Source organism: Hyphopichia burtonii (genome assembly GCF_001661395.1).
Source record: "Hyphopichia burtonii NRRL Y-1933 unplaced genomic scaffold HYPBUscaffold_1, whole genome shotgun sequence".
In the NCBI taxonomy this organism is placed as follows: Eukaryota; Fungi; Ascomycota; class Pichiomycetes; order Serinales; family Debaryomycetaceae; genus Hyphopichia; species Hyphopichia burtonii.
The window spans coordinates 1,705,984-1,718,713 of NW_017963728.1; the positions used below are offsets into that span (position 1 = coordinate 1,705,984).

Consider the following 12,730-nt stretch of genomic DNA (forward strand, 5'->3'; position numbering starts at 1 on the left):
TTATCCGTCAATGCGGATGGTTGCAATGAGTCAACCAAAATGGTTGATACTTTGTTGGCCAAACCCATCTTAAGCCTTCAACTCAATTCGGAAGGGCTTCTCCTCAATGATAGTATAGACTTCATTTCATATTCATTTATCTTTAAAAGCCGGTGTTTATCAAAATTCCGCTTCATAAGTATTCTGCGGAAAAATTCACCAAATCAAATAAAAAAAAAATTATGTCAACCACAGTTATAATGAAAAAACTATCAAGTCTTTTTTTTGGATAATCTGACAATTAGGGATCTCACAATGTCTGGAAATCAAGAAGAACAGCCATTGCTACAAACGTCAACCTCGCGAAATACGGATAATTCACATTCGCTACATCCGGCAGTGCTTAGAGATGCTTCTAGCGGAGGGGCAGGTTTTATAGCTGGTGAATTGGCAGCCGAAGAAGAAAGCCTTCATCTTCCTGAGCACGATAACTATGGATCTGTTGGCTTACCAGGATCTAAAAAAGATGATAACAATAAGTCGTCAGATTCTGATTACGCTTTACCAAGAGCAAAGCTCCTTACTGTGGTTTCATCATTATTTATGGCTGCGTATTTGGCTGCTCTAGATACTACTGTTGTGACTACCTTATTGACAGTGATTGCTTCTGATCTTAATGCTGTGGCAAATATATCTTGGATTGCAACTGCTTACTTGTTATCATGTTCAGCTTTCCAACCGTTATTTGGTAAACTTTCTGATATTTTTGGCCGTAAAATTTTGCTTATTCTTTGTTGTGCTTTTTTTGCAATTGGATGTACTATTTGCATAACGGACTCTTTGGTTTGGTTAGTCATTGGTCGTTTTGTCACTGGATGGGGTGGTTCTGGTTTAACTACTTTGGGAACAATTACCATGTCTGATCTTATTCCTTTACGCGACAGAGGCCTTTATCAAGGAATGGCAAATATATTTTTCGGTTTAGGTGCTGCTTCTGGTGGGATTTTAGGTGGGTTGGTTGCTGATTATTTAGGTTGGAAATACGTTTTCATCCTTCAAGTCCCATTAGCAGTCGTTGTGGGTGTTGTGATCTGGTGGAATTTAGTCTTGCCTGAAGGATCACCAGGTTTGGGAGCTCATGGTTCCGAATTCAAAGATAAGTTGAAACGGGTTGATTTCCAAGGCTCTTTCTTTCTAGTGAGTGCTCTCATGGTAATTCTTACTGCTGCCTCGTTAGGTGGTCGTGAAATTGCTTATGATTCTAAGACGTTCATAGGATTAGTGGTTCTCTCAATTATATTATTGGCTGGGTTCGTGTATACTGAAGCATATGTTTCTAATGAACCAATTATCCCAATCGAATTATTGGCTGAAAGAACCATTTTATCATCATCTTTAACTAATTGGTTCTATACAATGGGCGTTTTTACGTATTTATATTATGTTCCAATTTATTACACTTCAGTTATGGGGTTTACTGCAACTCAAAATGGTCAAAGATTAATTCCTAATTTCTTTGGTGTATCTATCGGTTCGGTTGGTGCTGGTTTATATATGAAAAGAACCGGTCGTTACTATAACTTAACCATATTGGTTGGAATAATCTCTATATTTGGGGTCTGGCGTATCTTTAATATGACTCCATATATTACTATATTTGATCAGTTCACTATTCTTTTACCTTCTGGTTTGGGTTACTCTTGTATATTAACTGTGACTTTACTTTCCTTAATTGCAGCAGTTCCTTCGAAATATCAAGCATGTACCACATCAATTCAATATACTTTTAGGGCAACCGGTTCAACGTTGGGTGTTTCAATCGCGAGTGCTATTTTTCAAAATGTTTTGAAAAGTCAACTTACCACCAAGATTCATCTGTTAATATCCGATGACTGGTCATATGCTGAAAAGATTATAAACAAAGCTTTAGAAAATACCAATTATACCAATCATGCCCCAAAGTTAGTACAAGGCGCAATTAAAGAGTCTTATGCTTTGGCTTGTAAGGGAGCATTTGGGTTCAGTTTGGCAACTATTGTTCTTGGTTATGCTTGTTCTTTGTTCATGAAAGAGCATCAGTTACACACTAGTATGAATAGAGATTGAAATAGATTTACTTATTGTTAATTACTCTTACATTGAAGAATATTTCTTCATATGTTTACTAATTATCTTTTTATGGAGTTAGCTTTATTAATTGTATATATTTAATAAATTTCTAGAAGAATAACTATGACTATTGTAGCCGGATACTATGGAGACATAGGTGCTACTTCAGGTGTATTATTAGATGATTTATCTGCTTGGATAATATGATATTGATGATTAACGCCTCCATAAACAAGCAAGTCTGTATGCAATAACTCATCGCTCGGATCATAAGACGAGATGGGATTTGCATTATCATTCAAAGAATTAAGATTAAATCCAGATATCTTCCTAGACAATTGTGGTTCATTCGATCCAGCAACTGGTGTACTTTTTTTACTTTGCTTTTGATAAAATCTGGGGGAAGCAAGATGGTTGAATCCCACCGACAAGTGGGATGGAGAGTTTGCAATATTATAAGAAGGAGAACTTAAAAGAGGTGTTAGTAATGGTGATAAAACTTCATCATTGTGAATAGCTGATTGCAAAGCGTCTTCTATAACCTCACCAATGTATTCATTTTCATTTGCTATATTGACATTGATTAATATCACCGAGGTCAAAATGCTAAGAATTCCAGTAGTATAGATATAAAGATTTGATGAGGAATAGGAATTACCCCCAGTTATTCTTATAATCAAGTAGTCCATGAAAATAGTGATTGGGATTGAAGAGGTCAACGACAATGATGTAACAAGAGGACTCGTTAATAACAGAGCAAGAATTGTAGTGAAATCACTTATATATGAGAAGAATGAATTTATTAAGAGCATGATTAAAATTTTATTTGAAGGAGGAGGGAATTCGAATTTTTCAATTCCGACGAAATGGACAAACATTGTAATGGGGATTCCAAATAGAAATGTGAAAACTCCAACAAACCCGAAAAGTCTGCGTTCATTAGTTGTTTTATCTCCAGTTCCACATTTAACCTTCATTATAATCAAATAAACCGCATAAAAAAATGCTGCAAATAAGGCCAATGTGTTTCCCAATAAAGGGTTTTTTGGATCAAATTTGTTATGGTCATCAGGATCATCATCCGACGAATCAGGTTGATGTTGACTTAAATTGATAAATATTACCCCTAAGAGACTGACTGCAACACACAAGGTTTTTTTCAGAGTAAGGTTATCAATTTTCAACATCACTCCCATAAACAAAGTGAACATTGTGGTCGTTGATCCAAGCACAGTTTGATTTGAAGCTGAAGTAAACTGTAAGCTAGACATACCGCATACATTATAAAGCATATAGATCAAAGAAATCTGTATTGCGAGGATACTAATTTCTTTAGACGTGAGTTCTTCTGGTTTATTTTGAAAAATCGGAGGTTCGTTTGAAGACTCCAAAGTCAATGGAGTTGTTTCGTTCGGTGGATCAACTTTGCATTCATCAACATCACGTCCATTAGTGAAAAACGATTTAAGCCACTGTCCACATTCCGGTAAAAAGTTCAACATGAAGCACGATCCTGTAACCATAGATAGAAAAATTGGTTTATCATATTCATTACCTTTTAAAACATTATTCACCAATTGAAGACCGATCATCCAAGTACTTATAGCAATTACCAAATAAAATACTCCCAATTTAAAGTTATGTTTCTCCTGATCATTGATTATTTCAATTACATCTTCTATGTTGTGAGTGATCCGAGGCTCCAAGGTTTGCTGATTGACTCTAGGGGAGCGGAAATCATGGGTATTTGATCGCATATTAACCCTATACTGTCTTTTTAAGGGGGAAAGAAGGAAAAAAGCAGGGTTTTATGATGAACTGCAAAGAACGGAATAAAATCCTGATAAGAGTTGTTGATGCGCACGGAACTACTTAACATGGAACACCAATAAATACATTAATTTAGACTTTACAAATATATAATACACACTATTTCAATAGGACCATCCATAAGTGGCTGCTAATCTTTTATCCAAATGTTCTTTGGCAGTTATGACATTTGTAGCACTATTTGCACCCCTATTTTTAACTGAGCGAACAATTTCACTAGGAACTGGTTCTAATAAAGCATCGTCATTAGGATGAGAGAAGAAAACGATCGAATAACGATCTTGGCCAGTTTCTTGAACTTTCTGAGGAAATTTGACTCTATGAATGGTGGATTTAAGTATCCCACCGGTCCAATAAGAAAGCTGATCGGCAATATTTACTACTATGGGAGCAGACATACCTGGGAATTTGGCCGAATTAGCAGAAACGTAAGGAACTGGTTGCCATTTCTTAGCCACTGGTGAATAAATTTCCAAACCTTCTTGATTTTCTTGTTGAAATAAAAGAGTAACCGAACCGTAATCGGTATGAGCACCAGCACGAATTACTGATTCTGGGTTTAAGGACTTTTGGCCAGGGTAATGCAAGAAACGAAATGTTGATCCAGAAGGTTTATCAGGTTGGTAACGAGAGTTAAACCATTGAGTACCTGGACAAACGGCAGAGTCTTCAATTTTCAAAGCAAGTGCTAAGATTTCTAATATCTTGATTGATAATTTATACATTTTATTAGTAACTGATTCAACTAACTTGGATCTAGTTTCTTCTTCATAGAACCAGTCGGGAATTTTACTTTTAGACTCACCAGTAGTGAAATCTAAGTTACAAAAATTAAGGGCTTCCTTTGGGTCTCCTTGTTTTTGCAGCGATGGATCTAAATTTTCTCCTCCATAATTGGTGTATCCATGATTGGTATTATCGATTGGATATTTCTCTTTATATTCCGCTGGAAGAGCGAAAAAATCCTTGGATACTTTGAATAATAAATCCACTTCTTCTTCTGTGAATTCATGTCCTTCAACGAAAAGAAATCCTTGGGATGTTGCAGCATTTAATAACTCATCGGCAGTTCTTTGGTTGATTTCGCTAATATCCACCACTTGAAGTGGGTTTTCTTGTTCAGAACTCATTCTATCCTCCTGCTTTCTTCGATCTAAGCAGTACTACTAATCTCCTATACCTGATATATATATACATATACAAAATTTCGATGAGATGATAGCACTAAGTGAGGCATTTTCCTTTGAGAATTTATAAGCTTAGCTCAACGGAATTTGCACCAGCCTAATTGGGTAACCCACCCAGAATTCCGATGTTCTGACTCTTATACTAATAAACGTTGATGCAACATGAGAATCCCGATCCAAAGATACATGGGTTCAAGTACATCCTTATTGTGCTTCTTCCTATAAATTAGCTTTATTGTGACTCGGGATCCCAACGGCCTCTTCCTGCGACTTATATGACCAGAATTTCCTTACTGACCTCTCTACAGGGTCAGCCCACTTCCTCTAGATACGCTTCTACACCAGGAAGAAGTCGCTAAAGCCCTGAGTGCCCGTCTGGGACTGTAGTCATCGATCTTGTCTTTAGTGAAAATTTTCAGTCAAAAAGAGATGTACGGGTGTAAAAAACGGGCATACCGAACGCGTCTTTTGAATTAGTACCCATAATTCATGAAACTATCGTTTATTATTAGAGCTATTCTACATCAGCAACACAACAAGGAGATAGCTGAGATATGCCCGATGCAATAAACATCCCTAAGGAAGAGGCCTTACCGGTGTTGACAGCGAACTTAGTACCATGTCATCTTCAGTACAACGGGCCAGCAAATACCAGAGAGTACTTCACTCCTTCGAAATCGATCGAGGTGAACTCTAGTGGAGAAAACGAGCATATTGCTCACTTCAGAGGGTTGAAGTTGGTCGGGGAAACGGTTTCTTTTGGCCCACCTGGCTATAAAGGGTTCTTAATTAATAAGAGTGAATCAATTGAATGTGTTGACCAGAACCAAGCTGAAGAGACCTCTCAGGGTGACGAGCAGTTAGCTACGGTCAACACTTATAACGCAGTTGCTCAATTTGGTGACTTGATAGTCTACGGACACGATTCTAAGGTTGCACCAAACTGCCAATGGAAGCTCATGGACGAATGGACCCAAATCAGTAATGTTATTCACGATTAAACAATACCCGTATAATGTTTTCCACGATTAAATAATACCTGTATAATAGTATAAATAGCATTATAGAGTGATCAGTTTGTAGATAATGATTGGGTGAAAAATCAGTTTTGCAAAACAAAAATCGAAAAAAAAAAAAGTGCATTGAAAGTTGATATCTCCTTCCATTTATGTTTTCAGATGATATAGCAACCGACCTATTCGTTCAAAATGATGAGTTTGAAAGCGAATCAGACTTTGAGCAAACCGGTCAATTTGATGAAGTATGTCCGAGTCCCAAACGACAAAAGGTAAATGACTTCTTTGCCTCCTTGGATGATGAAAGCACAGAGGAAAGTGACGGGAGTGATGAGAGTGACTGGGAAGACATTCCTATACCAAGTGTAAGTAACGGGTTAATTGATGAGACGGCAGCTCCAGAAAGTTTCAATATTGTAATATCCAATGAAGATTCTGATGAAGCAAAGAAGCAACGCCAGAGGCGTGAAAAACTTCAGACTCTTATAAAAGAAAAGCAGAAACGGGTAAGTATCCAATATCTTTCTGTATTATGCTATATAATCCACGCAAGGATTAGAAATGGCTGGATTAGTTCAAGGTTATGTCATAAGAAATTAAAAGGTCTTCTTCCCGAATCGTTCATGAAATCGAACTATAAATCATTGAAAAAGTTGATGAAAAATCCAACAAATAACACAGTAAACGGCGAGTCTGATAAATTGTTGGTCTATGTTATAAAATATCTTATCAAGTGGTTTCGATTTAATTTCAAAATTGACCAAAATGGCTTAAGAGTACTCGGATTTTTACCTTCACAAGGTGATCCCACAACTTACTTCCCCACGGCCAATACTAAAATAGGGTCCCTTCATGATTTTATTTCCGTGATTAAAAAATTCAAACATAATAGGGATACTGGTGCTCAAGTGTTTACTGCTATTTTACGGTCTCTAGGGTTCGAAGCAAATCTATGCATGTCTTTGATGCTATTACCTACATTAAGATCAGCTAATTTACAACCAAAGCTAGACAAAGAGAAACTTTCTCGTAATAAGGATAACGATCTCCTCTACCCGTATTTTTGGACGGAATTGATAAATCCGTTCGATCGACTGGAAATTTTTGTGGTTGAAACTATTTGCTTTCATAATGAACAAGATCGACTTATTAGATTGAAAAGATTTCCTTCAAACCAAAGAAAAATTTTATCGTTAAACGAACACTTTACTGAAAGATATGCACCAAATCTCGATAGGTTCAATATAATGCCCCCGATGTCTTATGTTATAAGTTTTACCAACAATAATGCAGTTAAAGATATCACTCCTCGTTACAAATCTGATATCAGTTATAGATATTTCGGTAGACTTGACTTAAGAACTGAAAGTGGTAGAGTGGCATTATTGGTTCAATCTTTGGTAAGATCTTTCAACAAGCACCATAATTATACCTTTGAAGACTATAAAGAATTTGATACGTTAAGGGAAATTGCTTTTCTCAATTATTCCATTCCCCTGACATTTTCAAGTATGAAGAAAAATCCTAATATAGTGACAGAGTCAACATTGAGATATAATGAAGTGCTTGATCACAACGCAAAACCTATTGGTTCGGTTTCAATAACTAAAACAAAGAGGTTAGAACCAATTTATTTCAAAAATGCAATAATAATAGGAAAGTCGGAGCAACAATGGAAGTTTTTGGGAAGATCAATCAAACCCGATCAGATAGAATTTCCCATAAAGATGACTGACGCGTTACAACCAAGAACAATATTCAAAAGAAAGGTATTCAATTCTAACATGCTCAACAATCAAAGCGAATTAAATAGAACAAAGTTGTATAGTTTTGATCAAACATGTCCTTATATTAAAGAAAAGGTATCGGTTTCTGAAACAGGAGAAGTATCGCTTCCTAGGAATAAATATGGAAACATTGAGATATTCAAGGATCTGATGATACCGGATGACTGTTACTGGTTAAAGTTATCTGATTCAGAAAAGATATTCAGGTACTTCAAGAAGAACAAAAGCAACCCGCCTTTCGCAGAGGCAATGGACTACGTTCCTGTAGTGGTGGGATTTGATTTCAGGTCAAAACTAGGTAATGCAGTTCCTATAAAAGATGGAATTATTATATTGAAGCTGCAAGAGATTCAAGCAAAAAAGGTCTGGCTTCATGGAAAGATCATGATACATAAACTGGAAGTCCAATTTAAAGAACTTCGGCTATTGACAACCTGGAAATTTTTCTTAAAAAGCTTACGAATAAAAGAACGAGTAGATAAAGATTATAAATGATCTATTTATAATCAGGAGCAGCTTCTGTGACTGATAAACGAAATTTTTTGAACTTTTCAAGTACCTCTATCTTGGCTCCTTTAGTTGAACCTCCTTGAAGCACAGAGCTTTTCTCGATTAATCTCTTGATTTCTCGGTCGCTTTCGGATAAGTGATCTTTAGGTAACCATATCTTTGGTTTCTCATACTTGAAAGATGGATGTGAGTAAAACATAGCTTGATTCAGGTAAAAACTATTGCTATTCAATGAGAGTTCGTCTGCGTTTTCTTTCGGCGACCGGAACCTAGAGCCTGGGTCTAATTCTGAAGGATCTTTATCCGATAGAATAGGTAAATATGAAAAATGATTCACATATCGTTGATAGATGGAAATATTACCGAATATAGTTAAGAGTAAAACTATCAGCATGATTGTACCTTGAATCTTCATTGGACAAATACCTTGATTATTCTTCAGTGAAAAGAATATCCCAATTAAGCAAAACTCTAAGCAATATATTCCAGTATAAAGATTAAATAAAGCTATTGGATAAAGTCTCCCATAGGTTTCTGAAATATTTATATGGTTGTAGATATATTTCAAGCTGTACTTATAGTAGAGCAATGCTAGCGAAAGTATAAATGTAATAAATACCGATATTAAAGGAGAGATCAAACAATAAGCTAAACCAATAGAACCGTAAACTGAAAACACTGGATACACTGAGCCCCAATTCACCCTTGGTAATGTTATGAGTCTATAAAAACGTTGTCTGGGAGTGATATCTTTGATTTTATACCAAGTAAAATGTAGAAAGAGCTCATCTAGTCTTAAAAACTTATTTCCACAAAATGCAAATGCTTTCAAAGAGATATACTGAAAAAAAAAAGTCGCAGCTTTGGGAAGATTTGCAGCCAAAAGTATTGGTATCGAAGTTGGCTGTTCCACAATTTGTTTGAATACGACTATAATACTAGTCAGAATAGTCACTACTAAGAACTGTTGTACAAATAAGAAGGCAAAATACCATTTTTGCAAATCAATCTCTAATTGTGCCCCAGTGAGTTTCCGCTTGTAGTAAGTAAGACATCTGAAAGTTATTAATAATATATCAGTGAGAATGGAGAGAAGAACTGCAGGAAGAAAACTCGATATTGAATCTCTAATCTCTTCCGGAAGACGATAGATCCATCTCATTGATGGAATCAATTGAGTTAGTAGGGGAAGTTGAGAAATTAATCCTATAAAAGATACCGGTACAACATAAAGGATAATTATTAAAGTTGATAAGATGACCACTAAATATTTTTCAAAAATGGAAACCGTCGAATTTTCATGAAGTAGGTTGCTCCAAAGAATGTCGTGAGGATGAACCTCAATCGAAGTGATATCTAAATTCCCCTGAATTTGGGAAAGTAAACATTGATGGGCGATGTAAGCACTTGTTTGTGATTCAAATTGGACAAAGACTTTATCTAATTTTGGCAACTTATCTTCTGCTTGTAAGATTTTGAAGTGGTCGATTGTTTTTTGACACTCTTCGAGTTGTTGCAAAGACCAGTCTATCATGTGGACCCTCTTTTGAAATAGAAAAAGTCTTAGAAAAGAAGGAAGCCTCAAGTCAAGAAGTGTGTTAGAATAAGGTAGTTTAAAGGTTGGTAAGTATATCGGTGGATAAAATAGAGGGTATAAGGACTCATCTGCGAGAGTGGGATTATGAATCAACGTCTTTCTGCTTCCATTGTAGTCTATGCTCCTCCTGTCATTATTCACGGTATACTTTTTCATATATGCACATAAGTACTTCATTTCTGCTTGCTCAAGATACTGCAAAGCTTCTTTTGCTTTTTTTGTTGCTGTACAGATACCTTGAAAATCATTAACATACCAAATTCTTTGAACGCCTCCTGGAATCACCAGAAGAATTGTTTTCAATAGAGTTCCATCTTTTCCATAATATGGTAAATTCGATATTAGAAGAGTTTTATGGATGAGATGTGACTTGTGTTTTTTGGATTGAAGATAAGCCTGTCTTATCCTGACAAAACTTTGTAATTCATAAATCAAAACCCAATGGAAACAGACAATAGTTAATAAGCTCATGACAAAATGACCATTAAGTCTGCCCACTTTGGAGACAGATATATTAGAGAGACTCAACCTATCTAGACCAGTTGCCGAATGTTGAGAATCCTTACCAGTTAAATTAAGGGGAATCAAGACAAACATGTTGAGAAATCCAACACTCAAGAAGAATAGGAGCAAAATACTGATAAAACGAACAAAGAAATATGCGTCTAGTCCCATTGCTAAATAAAAATGGGTCTCATTCTTCAACGTTGGTAAAATCCAACTTAGAAGTCCTTTGGGAAGTGGTTCCATTCTTTGACTGATCGGTACGCAACAGCACCTAGGCTGATAAAGGAACTTGAAGATCGTCCTGAAAAAGCAAAATAAAGTTAATTGAATAATACAAAAGCATAAAGAAGTGATAACATTTTTGACAAGAACAGATAATTCTATGCCTGAAGAAGAATGGGCAGCTCCATTTTGAGTGGTATTGAGAAGGTTTTGGAATTTTTCCAGAGTGAAAAAAGACATATATGACAGGGTGAGTTCAGTATAGTCAATGTCGCCGCTTTCATCATATAGTAAGGACAGCATAGTATTTCAAGTGTCTTTGGAGATACATTCGAGTAGCTCAGGGACTTGATTTTGACTACAAAATTTCATGGCCGCAAAAAAAAAGATTTGCAACCACAAATTCCCAAATCAATTAATACGCAATGAACGGTTTCTATTAGCTATATACAATTAGTGGGATCTCTCTTTGAAAGCGACTTCTTCGGGTAAAGTGAAGGTCACGCAGAACATAGGTTTAGTTGGAGCAACACTCCTTACCAAATGGAATTTGCAATCATCAAAAGGAAGATCATAATCTATCAACTTGACTATTCTAGCATGTATTCTCTTATGTAGTTCCTCTTCTGATGGTGTAGGTTTTTCATCTATAGAGAATTTTTCGAAACAATGAACGTTGATTTTAGGTAATTTGAAACCAGGAACTGACTTGATTGATTCACCAACCTCTGAATATAAGCCAACAAATTCATCAAGGAAGGTTAAAGCCGAGTCGGGTAAATTCATAACATAGTCAGTAAAGAATTGAGGAATGTCTATATGAGTGTGTTGGGTATCCCTTACGCTTATTTTTTCATTAGTTTCAGGATCAATTTTACGACGTTTGACAACCTTAGTTCTTTCAATTGACTTTGTAGAGTTGTGCCAGTCTAATAATAACTGTGGTGATTTACGGATGAATTCACGTCCATCGAAGTTAAAAGCCTTGACACAATCATCAGTCTTATTCAAAGTTATATTTTCTTTTAAAGAAGCATAGGATTCTGGATTTAAATCGTTAGCCAACACCAAGACACCCTTCTTACCTGCTGGTACTGCAAAAGGACCAACACCAGCAAAGACGTCGGCCACTGCCTCTTTGGTTTTGAATTGGTTGACTAAACGGTCATGCTCAGTACTCAATCTGGAGTTCCAATAAACTTTACTGAAATCAAATCTGAATTTACAACCACTTTCATTTTGCTCAACCATGAAGTCATTCTTACCGGCTAATACTTTCATATCAAAAGTTCTGAATTTAGTATGAATACTGCCCACTTTATCAACAACCGTTTGGACTTGGGTGTTTTTATCGAGAATAACTTGACCAATCAATGAACCGTACGGTTTGAACTCCTCTCTTAAGTTAAGATGAGCGACATGCCCTGCCTGTGCATATCCTGTTGGTACTTCGTCAAGTAGGTTTTTTGGTAGAACGGCTCCAAGGATATCATCGGCTTTCCAAAAATCATAATTCAAAGTCATGACATAAGGCTTTATCTGGATGCTGTATTCATTTATCTTTTCTTTGGTCATGGATGATACTTTTTCTTCATAAGTATCGAGATCATTGAGTTCCTTCCTTAATAAAACACCTTTAGAGTCTTCCACTGGCACTATATGCTTCACCGATGGAATATTTAGTATATCAGGTTGACAATTACGAACAAAGTCTCCAATGTATTTTGGATTGGGGAAATATGCCACCAACAAATTAACCTTCTTATGGAAAAAAGAACGGTCTAACTCTCTCATAGAGCGGTTAATTGGGGGACTAAAATCGTTTTCTCTCATTATTAATTTTCGATCAGTTCTATTTACACCAGAATAAAATGCTTTACTCACGTTTCTTTTCAAGTTCAACCGGAGACTATTGATAAAATACGGTCTTGCAATATTCAACATCTACTTCCCAAGTCTTTACTCTGGGAAAATCAACACCAAATG

The 12,730-nt window shown here is 36.1% G+C and overlaps 7 protein-coding genes across 7 annotated transcripts; 3 read left to right on the forward strand and 4 right to left on the reverse strand.

Annotated features, from left to right (window-relative positions):
* Positions 1–242: 242 nt before the first annotated feature.
* HYPBUDRAFT_151547 (uncharacterized protein) lies at positions 243–2,103 on the forward strand. The gene has a single exon (XM_020220552.1). It carries the CDS (start codon positions 295–297, stop codon positions 2,083–2,085), a length of 1,791 nt encoding a protein of 596 aa, XP_020079124.1. The 5' UTR covers positions 243–294; the 3' UTR covers positions 2,086–2,103.
* A 128-nt stretch (positions 2,104–2,231) lies between these two features.
* On the reverse strand, positions 2,232–3,845 carry HYPBUDRAFT_104104 (uncharacterized protein; the record flags this gene model as incomplete). The annotated part of the gene is made up of 1 exon (XM_020218326.1): positions 2,232–3,845. One exon carries the CDS (start codon positions 3,843–3,845, stop codon positions 2,232–2,234), a length of 1,614 nt encoding a protein of 537 aa, XP_020079125.1.
* A 126-nt stretch (positions 3,846–3,971) lies between these two features.
* Positions 3,972–5,057, reverse strand: HYPBUDRAFT_151549 (uncharacterized protein). The gene has a single exon (XM_020220553.1). The coding sequence runs from the start codon at positions 5,046–5,048 to the stop codon at positions 4,023–4,025; it is 1,026 nt and encodes a 341-aa protein (XP_020079126.1). The 5' UTR covers positions 5,049–5,057; the 3' UTR covers positions 3,972–4,022.
* A 602-nt stretch (positions 5,058–5,659) lies between these two features.
* Positions 5,660–6,106, forward strand: HYPBUDRAFT_146439 (uncharacterized protein; the record flags this gene model as incomplete). The annotated part of the gene is made up of 1 exon (XM_020219966.1): positions 5,660–6,106. One exon carries the CDS (start codon positions 5,660–5,662, stop codon positions 6,104–6,106), a length of 447 nt encoding a protein of 148 aa, XP_020079127.1.
* A 142-nt stretch (positions 6,107–6,248) lies between these two features.
* Positions 6,249–8,898, forward strand: HYPBUDRAFT_164637 (uncharacterized protein). The gene has a single exon (XM_020222671.1). It carries the CDS (start codon positions 6,274–6,276, stop codon positions 8,401–8,403), a length of 2,130 nt encoding a protein of 709 aa, XP_020079128.1. The 5' UTR covers positions 6,249–6,273; the 3' UTR covers positions 8,404–8,898.
* On the reverse strand, positions 8,405–11,047 carry SPO75 (Spo75p; the record flags this gene model as incomplete). Its single annotated transcript, XM_020223391.1, has 1 exon — positions 8,405–11,047. One exon carries the CDS (start codon positions 11,045–11,047, stop codon positions 8,405–8,407), a length of 2,643 nt encoding a protein of 880 aa, XP_020079129.1.
* Positions 11,048–11,157: 110 nt separating this feature from the next.
* HYPBUDRAFT_151551 (tRNA (guanine) methyltransferase) lies at positions 11,158–12,722 on the reverse strand. Its single transcript, XM_020220554.1, has one exon. The coding sequence runs from the start codon at positions 12,575–12,577 to the stop codon at positions 11,198–11,200; it is 1,380 nt and encodes a 459-aa protein (XP_020079130.1). The 5' UTR covers positions 12,578–12,722; the 3' UTR covers positions 11,158–11,197.
* Between the last annotated feature and the right edge of the window lie 8 nt (positions 12,723–12,730).

Excerpts from the sequence above, each read along its gene's own strand:
- HYPBUDRAFT_151547 (XM_020220552.1), top strand. The coding sequence starts at position 295 with ATGTCTGGAAATCAAGAAGAACAGCCATTGCTACAAACGTCAACCTCG.
- HYPBUDRAFT_151549 (XM_020220553.1), bottom strand. The coding sequence starts at position 5,048 with ATGAGTTCTGAACAAGAAAACCCACTTCAAGTGGTGGATATTAGCGAA.
- HYPBUDRAFT_164637 (XM_020222671.1), top strand. The coding sequence starts at position 6,274 with ATGTTTTCAGATGATATAGCAACCGACCTATTCGTTCAAAATGATGAG.
- HYPBUDRAFT_151551 (XM_020220554.1), bottom strand. The coding sequence starts at position 12,577 with ATGAGAGAAAACGATTTTAGTCCCCCAATTAACCGCTCTATGAGAGAG.